General features: G+C 32.7%; 2 protein-coding genes across 2 annotated transcripts; one reads left to right on the forward strand and one right to left on the reverse strand.

Moving 5' to 3' along the window:
* Positions 1 to 6,634: 6,634 nt before the first annotated feature.
* LOC107419269 (uncharacterized) lies at positions 6,635 to 8,608 on the forward strand. Its single transcript, XM_048474234.2, has one exon. The coding sequence runs from the start codon at positions 7,925 to 7,927 to the stop codon at positions 8,309 to 8,311; it is 387 nt and encodes a 128-aa protein (XP_048330191.1). The 5' UTR covers positions 6,635 to 7,924; the 3' UTR covers positions 8,312 to 8,608.
* Positions 8,609 to 12,268: 3,660 nt separating this feature from the next.
* LOC107419270 (uncharacterized) lies at positions 12,269 to 15,924 on the reverse strand. The gene is made up of 2 exons (XM_048474769.1): positions 15,919 to 15,924; positions 12,269 to 13,006 (listed from the first exon to the last, which is right to left on the reverse strand). Exons 1-2 carry the CDS (start codon positions 15,922 to 15,924, stop codon positions 12,269 to 12,271), a joined length of 744 nt encoding a protein of 247 aa, XP_048330726.1.
* Positions 15,925 to 16,088: the final 164 nt, after the last annotated feature.

Here is a 16,088-nt window from a genome sequence, read left to right on the forward strand (position 1 = left end):
GTATCTTTTGTGCTACAAAGACTTTGGCGATATTAATATTTTATGTTTTTTGTTGAGGGGCTGGAAAATAGTTATTGAATTATTTTACATTTTGAATGTGTTGTTATGTTTGCTATTTTCACAGCTAGTAGCACCCCGAATGTTCTGCCAATAACTGTCATGATGAAATTAGATGGGACAAATTATCAAAAGTGGAAGAAGACTTTAGTTATGAATTTGACCTTTATGAAATTAGATTTAGCTTTGGAGATATATTCACTAGAGATACTAACTGATGAGAGCAGTACAGCAATTAAGAAACTTTATGAGGATTGGAAGCACTCTAAAAAGTGCTTTACAATGATGATGGAGAATTATATGGATGAAGCTATATATACCAGTATTTTAAAAGTGGATACTGCAAAGGAACTTCTTGAGAAGATAGAAAAGAATGAGGAGTATAATTATTTGGACCTTTTGAATAATACTAAGTATGATGGAGTTAAAGGAGTAAGGGACCATATTATTTTACTTTCTTCCTATTATAATAAGCTAAAAGACCTTAAGATGGACATTGAAGATGATTTCTTGACCTATTCTATAATGAAGAGTCTTCTATCTCAGTTTGATAATATAAGGTCTAGTTTGAATACCAAGAAGGAAGGTTGTAACTTGGAGAAATTGACTGCTATTCTTGTCAAGGAGGAGGATGATATTAAGTTAAACAGGTTGAGGTCCGTTGCAATGATATCACATCAAATAGACAAGTCTAAAAAGTTTTTCCAAAAGAAGGGACAAAGATTTAAGCCCAATAAGAAGAAATTTTCTAGTGAATGGAGCTTGTCACATAGGAGAAAAGAAAGAGTACTTCAATGGAAAGTGTGCCTACTACAGCAATATTGGACACAAGAAGGTAGACTATTGGAGGTTGAAGGGAAAACAAGAGAAGAAAGGTAATATTTTAATGATTGAGATCAATATTATTGATGTGCCTATGAATACTTAGTGGTTAGATATTGGAGCAACAATTCATGTTACTAATTCATTGCAAGGGATGATAAGTCAAAGGGGGCCAACCAATCTTGAGCAGTATGTTTATATGGGAGATAGCTCAAGAGTGAAGGTGGATATCATAAAAACAATGAAGTTGAAGCTTGCCACTGGATATACTTTAAAGTTACAAGACGTTTCTTATGTACCCTCAATAAAAAGAAACTTGTTATCTATTTCACTTTTGGATAGTTAAGGTTTTAGTTTTTTGTTTGGTAATAACAAAGTTGAAATGTATAAAGATGATAAAGTTGTTAGTTTTGGAACTTTACGTGGCAATTTATATAAACTTGATTTATTTAATAATTGCCTCAATTATTAATTCTGTTGTTGCCTTAATTGTTTATTCTAAACTTTCAAGAATTAATGATAATTCCTCAATGTTATGGCATAAGCGTTTGGATATATTACTAAGCATAGAATGAAAAGGTTAGTGAAGGATGAAATACTTCCTAATCTTGGCTTCTCCAGCCTATCGACTTGTGTTGACTGTGTGAAAGGGAAACTAACTTCCGAAGTTAGAAAAGATAAGATAGTAAGGTGTGGAGATGTTTTGTAGTTAATCCACACTGATATATGTGGAATTTTTATACCAACTGCTTTGGGTAGTTATAGGTATTTTATTACCTTCATTGATGATTTCTCTCATTATCGACATGTTGAGCTTCTCCGTAAGAAGTCGAATTCTTTTGTTGCATTTAAGGAGTTTAAGGTAAAGATGGAGCTTCAAAAAAATAAGAAGCTGAAGGCTATGAGGTCTAACAAAGGTAGTGAATTTTATGGCAGATATGATGAGACTAGACAGAATCCATGACCATTCACAATTTATTTACATGAGTGTGCATTGATGCACAATATATAGTTTCTGGTACTACTCAGAAGAATGGTATAGCTGAGAGAAGAATTCGCACTTTGTTGGATATGGTGCGATCTATGTTAGCAAATTCTAGTTTGCCAAATTACTAATGGGAAAAGGCTTTGAGGACAGCGGCTTATAATTCGAATCAAGTTCCAAGTAAATCTGTTCCTAAAACTCCTTTTGAGTGTGGTCAGGAAGAAAGCCTAATTTGAACCATTTTCGTGTATGGGGTTGTAGAGCTGAAGTACAACTTTATAATCCCTACATTAATAAATTGGATCCTAAAATCATTAGTGGTTATTTTGTTAGTTATTGTATAGGATCAAAAGGTTTAAGATTCTTTTGTCCATCTCACACCATCAGAAATGTGGAGTCAAAAAGGGCTGTTTATTATAAAGATAATTTTGGATTTAATGACAGTAATGGTCTAAGGGAGCTTCAATTTAGAGAAGACAATATATGCATTTCCAGTGTTATTGTTCCTAATAGAGATGTTATTGAGCCAATTGTTAATGAACCAGTAGTTGATCGTTGAAGAATAGGATGTTCCAGCTATTACAGATGTTAATGTGCCTTTAAGAAGGTCACAAAGGACTAGGAGATCAGCTATTCCTTATAACTATAAGGTTTACTTGCAAGAGCATGAGTTTAACATAAGTGATGATTCATATCCACTCACTTATGAGGAGGCCATAAGTAGTTTACTCTTGAATTTTTGGTTAGGTGCAATGGAAAATGAAATCTATGGCATCAAATGGTTTTGGGATTTGGTTAAGTTACCAATAGGTAGCAAGTCTATTGGGTGCAAATGGATCTTTAAGACTAAACTAGACTTTAATGGTCAAATGGAAAGGTATAAGGCTAGACTTGTAGCTAAAGAGTTTATATAGAATGAAAGAATTGATTACATAAATACATTCTCTCCTGTATTCACAAAGGATTTTTTTAGAATCATTATGGCGATTGTGGCACATTGTGACCTGTAGTTGTATCAGATGGATGTCAGAACCGCTTTTCTGAATGGTGATTTGTATGAGAATGTGTATATAGTTCAACCAGTTAGCTTCCAGCAAATGGGGAATGGTAATTTGGTTTGTAAACTCAAGAAGTCTATTTATGATTTTAAGTAAGCCTAAAAAAAATAGTATTTCAAGTTTGATAAGGTTGTCACTAAAAATGACTTTAAGGAGAATGTTGTTGATAGGTGTATATATATGACAGTCAGTAGGAGGAGTTTTATATTTTTGGTGTTGTATATTGATGACATACTCTTGGCGACCAATGACACTGACCTATTGGCTGAGACAAAGTAAATGTTGTGTAACCATTTTGACATGAAAGATCTTGGTGAGGCTTTTTTTATTTTGGGCATCAAGATTGTTCGAGACAGGACTAATTATATGTTGCAGTTGTCTTAGAGAGCCTATGTTGATAGGATCCTTAAGAGGTTTAATATGCGCAATTGTTCTTCTAGAAGTGTACCGGCCATAAAGGGTGAAAAACTTTCTAAGGACCAGTATCCCAAGAATGATAGAGAGAGGATGGTGATGAAAAATATTTATTATTCTCTAGTAGTGGGTAGTTTGATGTATGCTCAAGTTTGTATACGATCTAATAGTTGACTCCATTAAGAAGCCTATTATGATGTATTGTGACAATACTGCAGCAGTGTCTTTTTTCAATAATTTAAAAGGTACTTCTGGTGCAAGGTACATTGATGTAAAATATTTTATGGTAAAGGAGAAAGTTGAAGAGGGCCTCATTACTGTTGTTCACATACCGACTTACAGCATGGTGGTAGATCCACTGATCAAGACCTTATCAGTAGACATATTTGAGAAGCATGTGTCTCATGTGGGATTGTTAGGCAGTTAATACTGATGTGGATTAGTGGAAGTTTATTATGTATTCTACAATAATATCCATGTTGAGTATTATTTATTTCTTTGTGTATATGTGGACCGTTATTTATTTATGAGATAATTTATTACACATATTGTTGCTCTTTATATTTACAAGCTTGTTGAGACTTTTAGTCCATGTATATGTGTACATTGATCCATAGGTACCATGGTGAGTCCCTACTACTTAGTTTGGGTACATTGTTGTATCTTATCGATAAACAATGTGCTCGGATGAAATGGTATTGTGTGTTGGGAGATTGCACGTGATTAGGTAAATCTCTACTACCTAGACTGAGTTTATGGCATGCAAAGTGCTCAGTTGAAATGATATTATGTTTTAGAAGATTTGCTGAGAGAATCTTTACTACCTGGTATAGTATATTAGCATGCTCTGCCAACATGCTATATATTTAGATGAAACTTTGTATTTTGTTTTGGGAGATTCTGTAGTAAGTAAGTTTTGGATAATATATATATAATGATGATTATGCAGTCCAAGTGGGAGAATGTTAAATGAATAAATATTTGTGGATTTAGCATAATCAATTACTCACTTATAGGGCCAATTTATGCCATTAATGGGACTAGCTTGTTTATTATTTTGTAGTAGGGTCACACATTCTCTATAATACTTCGGTTAGCTCATTGGTCTGGAGGACCAACTCTCTTTAGAAACCCATTTTGACTTATCCATATTTTTATTATTATTACTAAATTATTATTATTTTGGTGTGCGTTAAAATTAATGGATAAGTATGACTTGCACAGACTACGAAAAGTCTAGGACAAGTAAACAGATACACGTCGTATTTTTTATTAGGTTTTTCAGAAATCAGTTTGAGAGTGGTTGAGAATAGTGTATCCATAGGCGCTACTATTACATTGTTTTCTATTATTATGCAGGATTATAGATTGAATTTTATCAATGACTGCGTTTGGAAGTTAGTACTTTATGCTTTAATGGAATTTATTATGTATGTTTTCGATCTGCATATTTAATATAATTCCAACATAACATGCACATTAAGAGATTTCTTATGAGTTTTGGCTTGGTCATTAATGTCTTCCACTTGAAGAGATTTCTATAAACGGATCTTCATTGGTTTAATTTAACATGTTTATCTTTTGCCCCAAATATTAATGTGTACAATCAAATAAATTATATGTAAGGGTACAAATAAATTATATGTAAGGGTACAAATAAATTATATGTAAGGGTCTAAATATGCTTCTAATTTTCGAGGAATTAGATAAGAAATCAGTTTTAGAAAGATGTACAAATGTTCACCTTCGACAACAAAGCCAAAGACACAAAATTAAGCATTAATTTTCAATTTCAAAAGCAAACATCAGACCAATAAAATGCAAAATTTGCTCCAAGAAAGCAGTTCAACAATTTGCCAATTAATTGTACCAGCAAAGAACACATTCCATGGTATGTATATTATCTCATTCATTTGTCTGTTGCAATACATTGTTTTTAGCTTTTGGTGAATTGTGAATTTTAGAACTGCAAACAATGTTTATTTGTTTTGCATACTTCACTGGCATGGACATCTCTACTAAATAATACATGTTTCTTTTAAATCTCTCTGCTATGTGACATACATGCTCATTGGCACAAATAAATTGGCAATTAAAATGGAAGCCATGGCTTTTAACAAGGCTATTCCCCTGAACTTTGCTGCCATATCTGTTTGCTTTGATGATTTTGAAACTGGATGTGAGGCTGCTCGTTTGCCTTGCTTGCACCTTTTCATGGAGATTGTATTGTCAATTGGCTCCAAAATAGCAAATTTTGTCCCTTATGTTGATTTCAGATGACATCTTGATTAGATTAGATACTTATATAATAATATATGTTTATGTATTGGTACATATAAGAAGATATATAAGTTTTTGTTGTTTAACTTAAATATATATATATATATATATATTGAAAAAATTAATCTGATGTTGTGTTTATATAATGACATCCAAATTAAAGGTATATCTGTTTTCTTTTTTCACTAAATTCACTTCTTTCAAACCTTCTTCAACCTTGACCTTCCCCAGAAACTCTATTGGCTGGCTTAAACTTAGGCTCCCAATCTTCATCATCCAATTCTGCTGTGTCTTCGTAATCATAATCATCATCATCATCATCATCATCATCATCATCATCATCATCATCATCATCATCATCATCATCATCATCATTATCATTATCATTATCAGCTGGTAGGATTTTGTCTGTAATAGGCGCAATGCCCATCCGAAATTTGACTGTGGGATCCACAAAGCTCAGCACCATGCAAATCTGAACTCTTATATCAGAAAGTAAAGTGGTTTATGGCAACGTTTTACTCTAAAGCTAGATCTATGCCAACATTGACACTATCTTCTTCCTGATCAATGGCCATACATGGAAGAAGAAGAGAAGAAGATGGACAACACCCAACAGAAATACAGAGAACACAGAGAGGATAGAGACAATACGATTCTAGCTACTTGAAGAACAAGAAATAGAAAACTAGTAGATTAAAAGGAAAGCACAGATTTTAGATTTAGATTCAGAATGGGAAGAATATATATATATATATATATATAACCGTTTAGAGAAGAGTATCCTAGTATGCATATACATATATATATATATATATATATATAGAAAGAGAGAGTGAGAGGTTTAATCGTTTATGTATTTGAGTTTGGTTTGGTTAGGCCATAAATGGACCAAAATCAGATTTTCATTTTTTCATTGTATAGAAAAAGAAAAAAAAAAGGAAAAAAAAAAAAGAAAGTCCTCTCTACGTAATACTTTTTTACTACATATATCTACCTCACAAGTATATCTAAGCTCAATCAAGATGGCATCTGAAACCTACACAAAGGACAGTATTTGCTTTTTTGGAGCCACCCGACAATACAATCACCATGAAAAACATGCGTGGAAGGCATACGAGTAGATACACACCCAGTTTCCTAATCATCTAAGCAAACTGAACAACATCCACCTTCTTCAATCAAACAACCTTCAACCTTGATCCTCTCCAACTCTTCAATGGAAACTCTACTACCTGGCTCAAACTCAGGCTCCTCATTATCCGATTAGTCCATGTCTTCTTTGTCATCATCGTGATAATCATAATCATAATCATAATCAGAGTCACTATCATTATCATTGTCATTATCATTAGCTGGTGGGATCTCATCCATAGCAAGCTCATTGCCCACCCCAAAATTAAATACCGACCCACAACCTCAGCATCATGATAGCCTGGACTGGAACTCTTATACCGTAAAGCATGTTGTTTATGGCATCGTACTTAAAGACAGGTCACTGACGCTATCATCTTCTTCATCATCAATAAGCCATATCGGTTAAGAAAAAGAGAGAAAGAGGAAGAGTAAAATGCTACGTTTCTAGTTACTTGAAGAACAAGAGATAGAAAATTAATAATAAAAACCACAGATATTAGATTTTTAGATTTAGAGCGATAGGAATATCCTAGTGTGTATATATAGAGAGAGAATGAAAAGAGAGTGAGAGGTCCAAGACTATATTATTAGAGTTGTACTTCGAATAATATATAAGAGTTTTTGTTATTTGAAAGTACAAGTTTTCAAATCCGGGATTTAGAGTTCTATTTTGGTTAATCCAATTATTAGCAGTTTAATGTAAAAAAAAAAAAAAGAAAAAAAAATTGTTAGTAGTTTGGTTAGAGCTGAATTAGAGTTGTATTTGAATCCATTTAATTGCCTTTCTTGCTTCACAAGTAAAAGTAATTAAGTGATCTTTTTTTCATAAAACAAAATAAAATAAAAATATAAAGATTGGTAAGTTGGATTGAATGCTTACTTGAGTTACTTACTGCTATCCGTATTATCTAGTTACTCAAGCAAATTAGAATTTTTATTCATCCGCTTACTTGAGTTGCTTAGTCCTCAAGCAAAGTTTTTACTATCAATCCTACTTCCTCTAGAATTCACAATCCTACTTCCTCTAAAATTCACATTCGACCCAAATTGCCTCACCGCCTTTTCAAAGCTATATATAGACAGAGAGCACACCACACAAAAAGGTATATTACGCAAATAGTTAGACAAAGAAAGAAAAAAAGAAAAAGGAGAGAGAAAGAGAGGATTCAGAATGGCTTTGGACTACTACAGCATTCTGAATGTGAAGAGGAAAGCCAGCGACGATGAAGTGAAGAGGGCATACAAAAGGCAGGCGTTGATATGGCATCCAGACAAGAACCCGGCCAGCAAACAATCTGAGGCCGAGAAAAAGTTCAAGCAGATCTCCGAGGCCTACAAAGTGCTCGGTGACCCTCGCAAGCGTCTGATCTATGATGTGGAAGCAATCAAGTCCGTCCAATTTCCTCCTCCACGTCCATCGTCTTCCTGTGCGCCAGCTGCTGCTTCAAGATGCCATCAGAAACACCACAATCGGCAGCAGCATCCGGATATTGTGAAGTTACGTGTTTTTGGTGAAGAAGGTTTCTGGGTACGCGTACACCCTACCAGTTGTAATTGAGGTTTTCTCTTTCTTGATTTTGACCATTTAGACTTGTGAGGGATACCTACCTACGTGTTGCCGGTACTCTTTTTCCTTATTTGAGGTTTTCCCATTTAGGGTTTTTTCTTAATGAGGTTTTAATGAGGCCGGTGGTATTCCCTTGAGGTCTTTTGGTCGGTTTGTCCTTCTTGGACTCGATTTCAGTTGTACTTGACTGACTTTGTATTGTAGTAGGAGGGATGCCAACCTAGTTGGGATGTCTCCTTTCAAGTAACTGTATATGCAAAATTCATCTTCTTATTCTTGTTCTTGATATTATTATTTTTCTTATTCTTATTATTGTTATCTTTGACATTAATATATGTGTATAAATATTTCATGTCTAGCCAATTTCAATAAATTGGATCAGCTATAAAAACAAAGATGTGAACAAATCATAAAAATTTCAATGTAATTCCAATTACACAAGACAGGGAAAGTTAATAGGGGCTTGGGATTGTACATCAAAAAAAGGTTAAAAGAAAACAATTCTAAGCAACAGTACTGGTCTGAGTTGGGAATAAGGTATTACAGAATAGGGAAGACAAATTAAGAAAATCATGATAGATGAAGAAAACATTCATAGCATGTGCTTTTTTGTGGAATGGACCCATGTTCCATGAATTGGAATATGTAGCTGATCTGGAAATATGGGACTAAGTTGATCAAATCATAATTAAGATGATGATCCGTTTTTCAAATAGGCAAAAAATGACTATACTGGTATCATCTTTAAAGCACATATTAATTTGTCAAATTCAGGAATGAAGTTTATAATATATTGGAAAGAAAAACCGCATCACCATGGCATAGACCTGATGAACCTCCTCTGTAAGCAATATCATCCAATTCTAAGTCAGTGGCAATTTGACAATCTACTATAGTCAGGTAAAAAGGACATCCATCTTGGCCGTCGGGAATGCACATTTCCCAATGCATGACAGTTCAATAAACAAAATGTAGGACACTCTTGCGGCTATTCTGTTACATGATAAAACTGTTCAAAAATATCTAAAATGGAACAGAAATCAAGATTAACGTATTTTGATCATAAGCAACATATAAATGTGGAAAATTATTAATGGAAAACACAAAAATACTTATAAAGAAGCACACAGGGCTTTTTCTAAATTGAACTGTCAAATGCACATTGTAAATGATAACTAATTCACAAATAACAGAAGACAAATTCGGTAACTAAGATATAATTACTTTGAGCTTATGGCTCGCCAGAGTCAACGGGAAGTAAAGAAGTAGAAAAAAAAAGACAAAAGAAGAAAAGAAAAGGTGAACAAATCATGAAAATTGAACCTAAATTTATTTACACAAGACAGGGGAAGTTAATAGGGCTTGAGATTGTATATCGGACAAAAATTAAAAGGCAACAATGCTACAAACTGTGATCTAAGTTGGGAATAAGGTATTACAGAACAGGGAAGAGAGATGAAAACAATACATGATAGTGAAAGTAAACAAAACAGGGTCGTGCTGCAAATATTATTATTATTTTTATGCTTGCAAAGGGCAGTTAATTTTAGTAGCGTGAATTTTTTAAGACATTATGCAATATTATATCCTAATACTAAGATTGTTTTTCATGTAGATTGTTTGTTTTTCATGTAGATTGTTTTTTATTGTGTCATAGTCTAACTAATAGAGTATTTACTAAACTTAGCAAAAAATGATTAAGGTGTTTACTAAACTAAACTATAACTCGGTCTTATTTTTCTAATATTGTTTGGAGAAAGAATACGATTTTCAATGCTTTTATGATGCACAACTAAAAAATAAAAAAAAAAAAAAAAAAAAAAGGAAGAAGAAGCAAAATAAGCAAACTTCTTGAGGCAAAGCAAAAATAATCATATTAATAAAATTTTGGTTTTCTTAAGACTTAAACCCTAAAACAATTGAAAACTAGAAAAAAACAAAACAAGAACATAACAAAACAAAAGTGTGTGCCAAAATGAAAAATTAAAATTGAAGCTTAATATATCTCAAATTAAAACAAGAATTAAGAATTACATAATAAATATTTTTTTATTAAGAATTATATGTGGGTCTGTCCCTGCTTGGTTTGGTTAGATTTAGAGTTGTATTTGAATCCACTTACCATTAATAATTACTAGTTTGGTCTCATATAGAGTTTTAGTTTTTTCAAACCCTGCTTAACAAATCCATAATTACTTCCGTAATTACTTTTATTAAATTGCTTGTTCCGTAAGGTACAAGTAACAGAGAAAATAAATGATAATGAAACTATAACAGAAATATTAATATTGCAATGATTTATGCTCATACATATAATCGAATTTCTGTAGAATTAAAAATAGCAAAATTATTAATTAGCGTACAAATAATAGTAGCGAATATATATTCTATTAGTTTGTGGGTGGGAACTAATATAACGCCAGTGCTCTTTTGCGTTTGTGAGAGCTAGACAATGGATGTAATTGAATAGGTATTTCTATCCTTGTAGTTTTGGACATACTTAAACCTCCAAATCCAGTTTCCATCTAGACTATTCTTAGCAAGATCAGCTATTTTAAGTAATGAAACATCACTATATTTTACAATGAGCTGAAAAACTCAATATGGCATCAAAATACAAGCATAATATCATCAGTTTTAAGGGGCTGTATACCACCAATTAAACAACATAGTCAGTACTGTTTCCATCTATATAATTAGTGCAAACGTTAACAACGAAGTGATCTTTTTGTGCACCTTATAGTGGACCATCCAAAATTGTGAGTATCTAGACCATATTCTACTTAATTGCTTGGTAATTGCATGTGCAGTAGAAATTGTGCATGGGAGGGAAAATGGTGAAAAAGAAGCAATGAGTTTGCTTTCTAATGGAGGAGTGTAATGAGTCCCCTTGTGATCAGTTGGGCATGGATTTGAACTGGCTGACCTTTGCTATTGTATTTCCTCACTAAAGGGATGTAATGCTTTGAAATGGGTTTTGAGCTCTAGGTGCGGCTTGTAACAATTGGGACAGAGGTGAAGTTTCTTTACATACTAGCAAGTAGCAAAACAATTCTTGTTCAACAGTCAATTCAAGTTTCAAGTCTAATAGCTTTGAAAATGGGAAGAAAATAAATAGTTTCAAGTACTCTACAGACTACTTCTTTCCAGTAATTAAATATTAAGAAGAAGGATGATGACATGTTACAAAAATTTGTCAGAAAGTATGGAGAAGCTCTTATTTGATTTTGGGGTTATGGGGTTCCTGAGGGACGGAGGAATAAGCAAGAAAATAGTAACTCAATGATTTTTTTTCTTTTATTTTCAGACAATAAGAAAATAAGGATTCATGGAGTTGAAAAAAGAAAAAATCAATTGAATAGTAATTGGGTAGGAAGAGTTTTGTTGGTGCGGTGAAAGTAAATGATTCAAGGTGAGAATATGGCAATATGGTGCATCAAGATACCCAAGCAATTTCCTCTGGTATTGTTTTCTGAGATACGTAAAAGTTGAGGTTGGTACTAGGAAATAAAATCATATTTTGGAAGGAATTCTGGAATTTGGAGAGGAAATGAATGTTTTTATTGCCATATATTGTGCATCAAAACGTAATACAAAGTGACAAATTTTTATAGCATAGAACCATGTTGGTGTGTATTTATGCAGAGTAGGTGTCAAATGTGTGCATTTACTTTAAAATAAAACTAACACTAACGAGTGTATTCAATTCTTTATCAAGATTAAATGATAAGGACTATGAACACATTGATCAATTAATACAAGAACAGAGGAAAGGAGGGTAAAAACAAAGAGAATGGGTTTGTGAAAGCAGAAAACAGAGATGTTTGGAGGCCATAAACTGACCAAAATCACATTAATTTGTAATTTTATATATAAAACAACAAAAACATATCCGCTTTACATAATACATACTATATTTTCCTTTTTCTATACAAGTATCTAAAGTAATCAAGATGGCATTTGAAACCTACATAAGTGACAGAATTTGCTATTTTGGAGCCACTTGACAATATAGTCTCCATGAAAGAGATGCGAGCAGGGCATACGAGTAGCTTCACCGCCAGTGTCGAAATCGTCAAAGCAAACAGAACAACATCCAACTTCTTCTTTCAGACGACCTTCAACCTTGACCCTCTCCAACTCTTCAATGGAAACTCTGTTGGCTGGCTCAAACTTCGGCTCCCAATCATCTTCACCCTCCAATACTACCATGTCTTCATCGTCATTTTCATCTTCATCCAATTCTGCCATGTTTTTATCCTCATCATCAAGTGATGGGAGCTCATCCACAGTAGCATCAATGTGAACCCCCATCCGAAAAACTTTCCGACCCACAAAGCGTTTATCTTTAGACATGGAAAGGGCAGTGTCCAAAATTCTCTGCACCATGAAATCCTGAACCGGAACTATTCCAATTTGGGAAAGCATGTCTTTAATGGCAAACTTGGACCTCTCCTCATCCATCACTACATTGTAATCCAAAACCACATGGTAATGTAAAGGCACATGATCTTCTTGTTGTTCTTGCTCTTCCTCCTGATCAACAGCAACAACAGGGCGTGAAAGAACCGCATCAAGAAAGAAAAGGAACTTGGGGCATGATGAAGATTGGTCTTCGTTCTCAATGTAATCTACAGGCCACGCTTCACACTTTTGAGTGGCTGCCAAGCAACTCAAGTGCCATATCTACAATAATAAGAATATGAACAATTAGAACTGAATTAAACACAGAGAGAGCGACATAATTACGATTTAAGAGATACTAGCTGAAGTTGAAGAAGAAGAAGAAAAGTGGATTAGATGGATTAGGGTTGGAAGCAGAAAAGGATAAAGGAAACCACAAATATTTTATTTTAGGTTTTTGAGCGGTGGGAATCTATGTATATCCGTTGCAGAGAGAGGTCGAAACCCTACCTGTATTAGAGTTGGATTTCGAATCCACTTGCTTTTGCTTACCCCACAAGCAAAAGTAAGTTTTTATTTCTATTTTTTTTTTTTTTTGGAAAAAAAAAACGACTGATAATTGAAGTAAAATAAAAATTAAGCGTTGATTTATATATTGATAAATATTATCATAACATTTGTAAATTTATAAATTAAACGTTGATTTCTATTTATTTATGAATTTATTTATTTATTTATTTATTTATTTATTATTGTTATTATTATTATTATTATTTCATTATTATTGCTCAGCTGGCCAATGAAATTCTTGCCAGCTATCCTTCTAGCCCTGTCTAGATTTACTTTTACTGGTCAACAGAAGATTATTATTCTATGTTATTGATCAAAAATGGTAAAAAGAAAATAGAAGTATTTTATTTCTAGGTTTAATAGTTAAAATTAATCTTCCCATTTTTGTTTTTTTTTAGGCCACCCTTTCGAGAAAAGCAAATTCTCAATTTAGACATGTTTTATAGAGAAAAACAAACTGGGCAATAAACTATGATAGAGCCTCGATAAAAAAAATAATTTCACCATTCCAACTCTAGTTGTATACTAAATAATTAAATTTGTTAAATGCATAAGATAATATTCTTTTAAAAAATCGTTTATAACCTATAGAATATATAAAATAATATTTGATTACACTTGTAAAAAATTATTAATATATACAAATATTTACCATACATAATAGGATAATTTTACTTAATAGCACTTTCTCTCTCTCTCTCTCGCTTTTTTTTTTTTTTTCCAATTTTGCTTTTTTCTTTTTTTTTTTTTCCAAAATATTCATTTAAAGTTTTTTTGCTTTTACCAAGATGTGTAGAAGAAAAGAAAATAAAATTTGAAATAATAATTGATCAACTAATGCACTATTAATTCTTTTTTCTTTACTTGTTATTTGAGTGATGAAAGAGATGTTGGCAGCCTTTCTTCTGGTTTCTTCTGGCAAGCACTGGAACTGTAGGCATTCATAAAATGATGAATTATTGAGAGACTTAGCAAAGACTTGGAAAGATCTTAGCGAGTAGGATCTTGGTGGATCTTGGGGACTTACCAGTCATAATTATGAAAGAAAGGTTTGTCAAATTCTTGTTGGAATCACCCATGATGGTGGGTAAACGACTGCTTAGCATTATTTTTCAAAATATTGAATAGCTAACAAACCAAAGGATGACCAAAAATTTAATAATAATAAGAAGAAGAATAAGAAATAAAAATATGAAAGATGGAAAACAATGTTCATTGGACCGTTTCAATTTTTCCCTTTCCTCTCTTTCATTGCTGTTAATTAATGGGAGACAATCAAAAGCAACGAACAGCATTCAGTACAATTATTCACAGATGTTCTAACAGGTTATGCATACAAAAGTGATTATTGTCTAAATTTTGGTAATGAAATGGATAGAGAAAAAAGAGAAATCTGGTTTAGAGTCTTTAACGCTAGCTCTGGGAGGTATCATAATTGAGAGCCTTTGATTTCAGTATGCTACATGAATATATGATTAATTTCATCAGTACACCATATACAAAAAAATGTTAAAGTATATGATTCATCGCAAAAAGAATAAAAGTAAAAATAACCAAGCCATATCATTCATACACTTTCTTTTTTTTTCTTTTTTCTTTTTTTCCCTGATGTTAGGGATTGTGAGATTCGAATTCTTAAATCTTTGGAAGAGGAAATAGTGGCTATGCCACTAGACTGTCTGCAAAGGAAGTATGAGTTGTACTTTGATTAAATTAATTTGCCCTCCTATCTGTCCATTTTTTTCTATTAATTTTAACAGTAAGTTTTGAATTTTCATTTCGAGATTTTTCTCTATGTATTTAAATTTTAAAGTACTCAATATATAAAACAAACATCACATTTGAGAAATATTGAGTTATGCAAAACCATATTTTATACACCTAAATATTTGTTAAAAATACAAGCACTACCACTTCCTCTGCAAATAGAAAGCAATCTACTCAACTCCTCTGCAACTTGATTAGGATGAGTCAGATATCAGCTGCCATACAAGTGACTGTTTCAAGGGAGATGACAAGTCGTTTGAACTGCGGCTTAATTAATTTCTTCATGGCCCTTGGACACACATCATTACTCTGGATGTGTGCATGAACATCCGGCAAACCAGTGATGACAAAGGCCAGCTTCTTCAAAAATTTTGGAAAGTTTAGACGAAGAACTAGGCTATTTTTGAAGAAACAGCCATTGTTGAACTTTCAAGACTGGCACTGGATAAGGGAGGAAGAGAAAGGAAGGGAGGAAAAAGCGACTTATATTTACATTTTTATTCATATCAATTTAAACATTGTTAATGAGAAAAGCAATAATTTTGTAATAATTTTAAAAACAAAGTAACTCATGGTTACTGTTAAAATACATTTTGCTCTTGTACAACATACCAACTATAAACATTACTGTTTTACCAAAAACCAAAACAAAAAGTGACGCTGTTTTCTGATTTCTTTTTATGTTGAAATACCTGATAACCCTTGATTACAAGTTTTTTCGGGAGAAAAAATAAAACCATATTGATAATTAAAAGTAAAACAGAGTTTTAAATTGAAAATGGATAATCATAAAGAAACTCTCTGCTCATAAAATCTCTCTGCTATATTTTGAGGAAAAGTAGTTAGTTAGTGTAGACCTCCATTGTTAAAGCTCTTCAACTAGTTAATTGAAGCAAATCCTAAGTCTTTTGCTATGGATTATGCCTCAGCTGTTACCATTCTGTCTAACAATTTTAAACTCTTTGTTTATGATTGTCAAGGCAATAAGCACAATTTTCGACTCTTGAAATTGAAATTTTAACGCAAA

This window comes from Ziziphus jujuba, chromosome 2, assembly GCF_031755915.1.
Source record: "Ziziphus jujuba cultivar Dongzao chromosome 2, ASM3175591v1".
NCBI lineage: Eukaryota > Viridiplantae > Streptophyta > Magnoliopsida > Rosales > Rhamnaceae > Ziziphus > Ziziphus jujuba.

What these genes read in the sequence shown, in the direction of transcription:
- LOC107419269 (XM_048474234.2), top strand. Translation starts at nt 7,925, where the DNA reads ATGGCTTTGGACTACTACAGCATTCTGAATGTGAAGAGGAAAGCCAGC.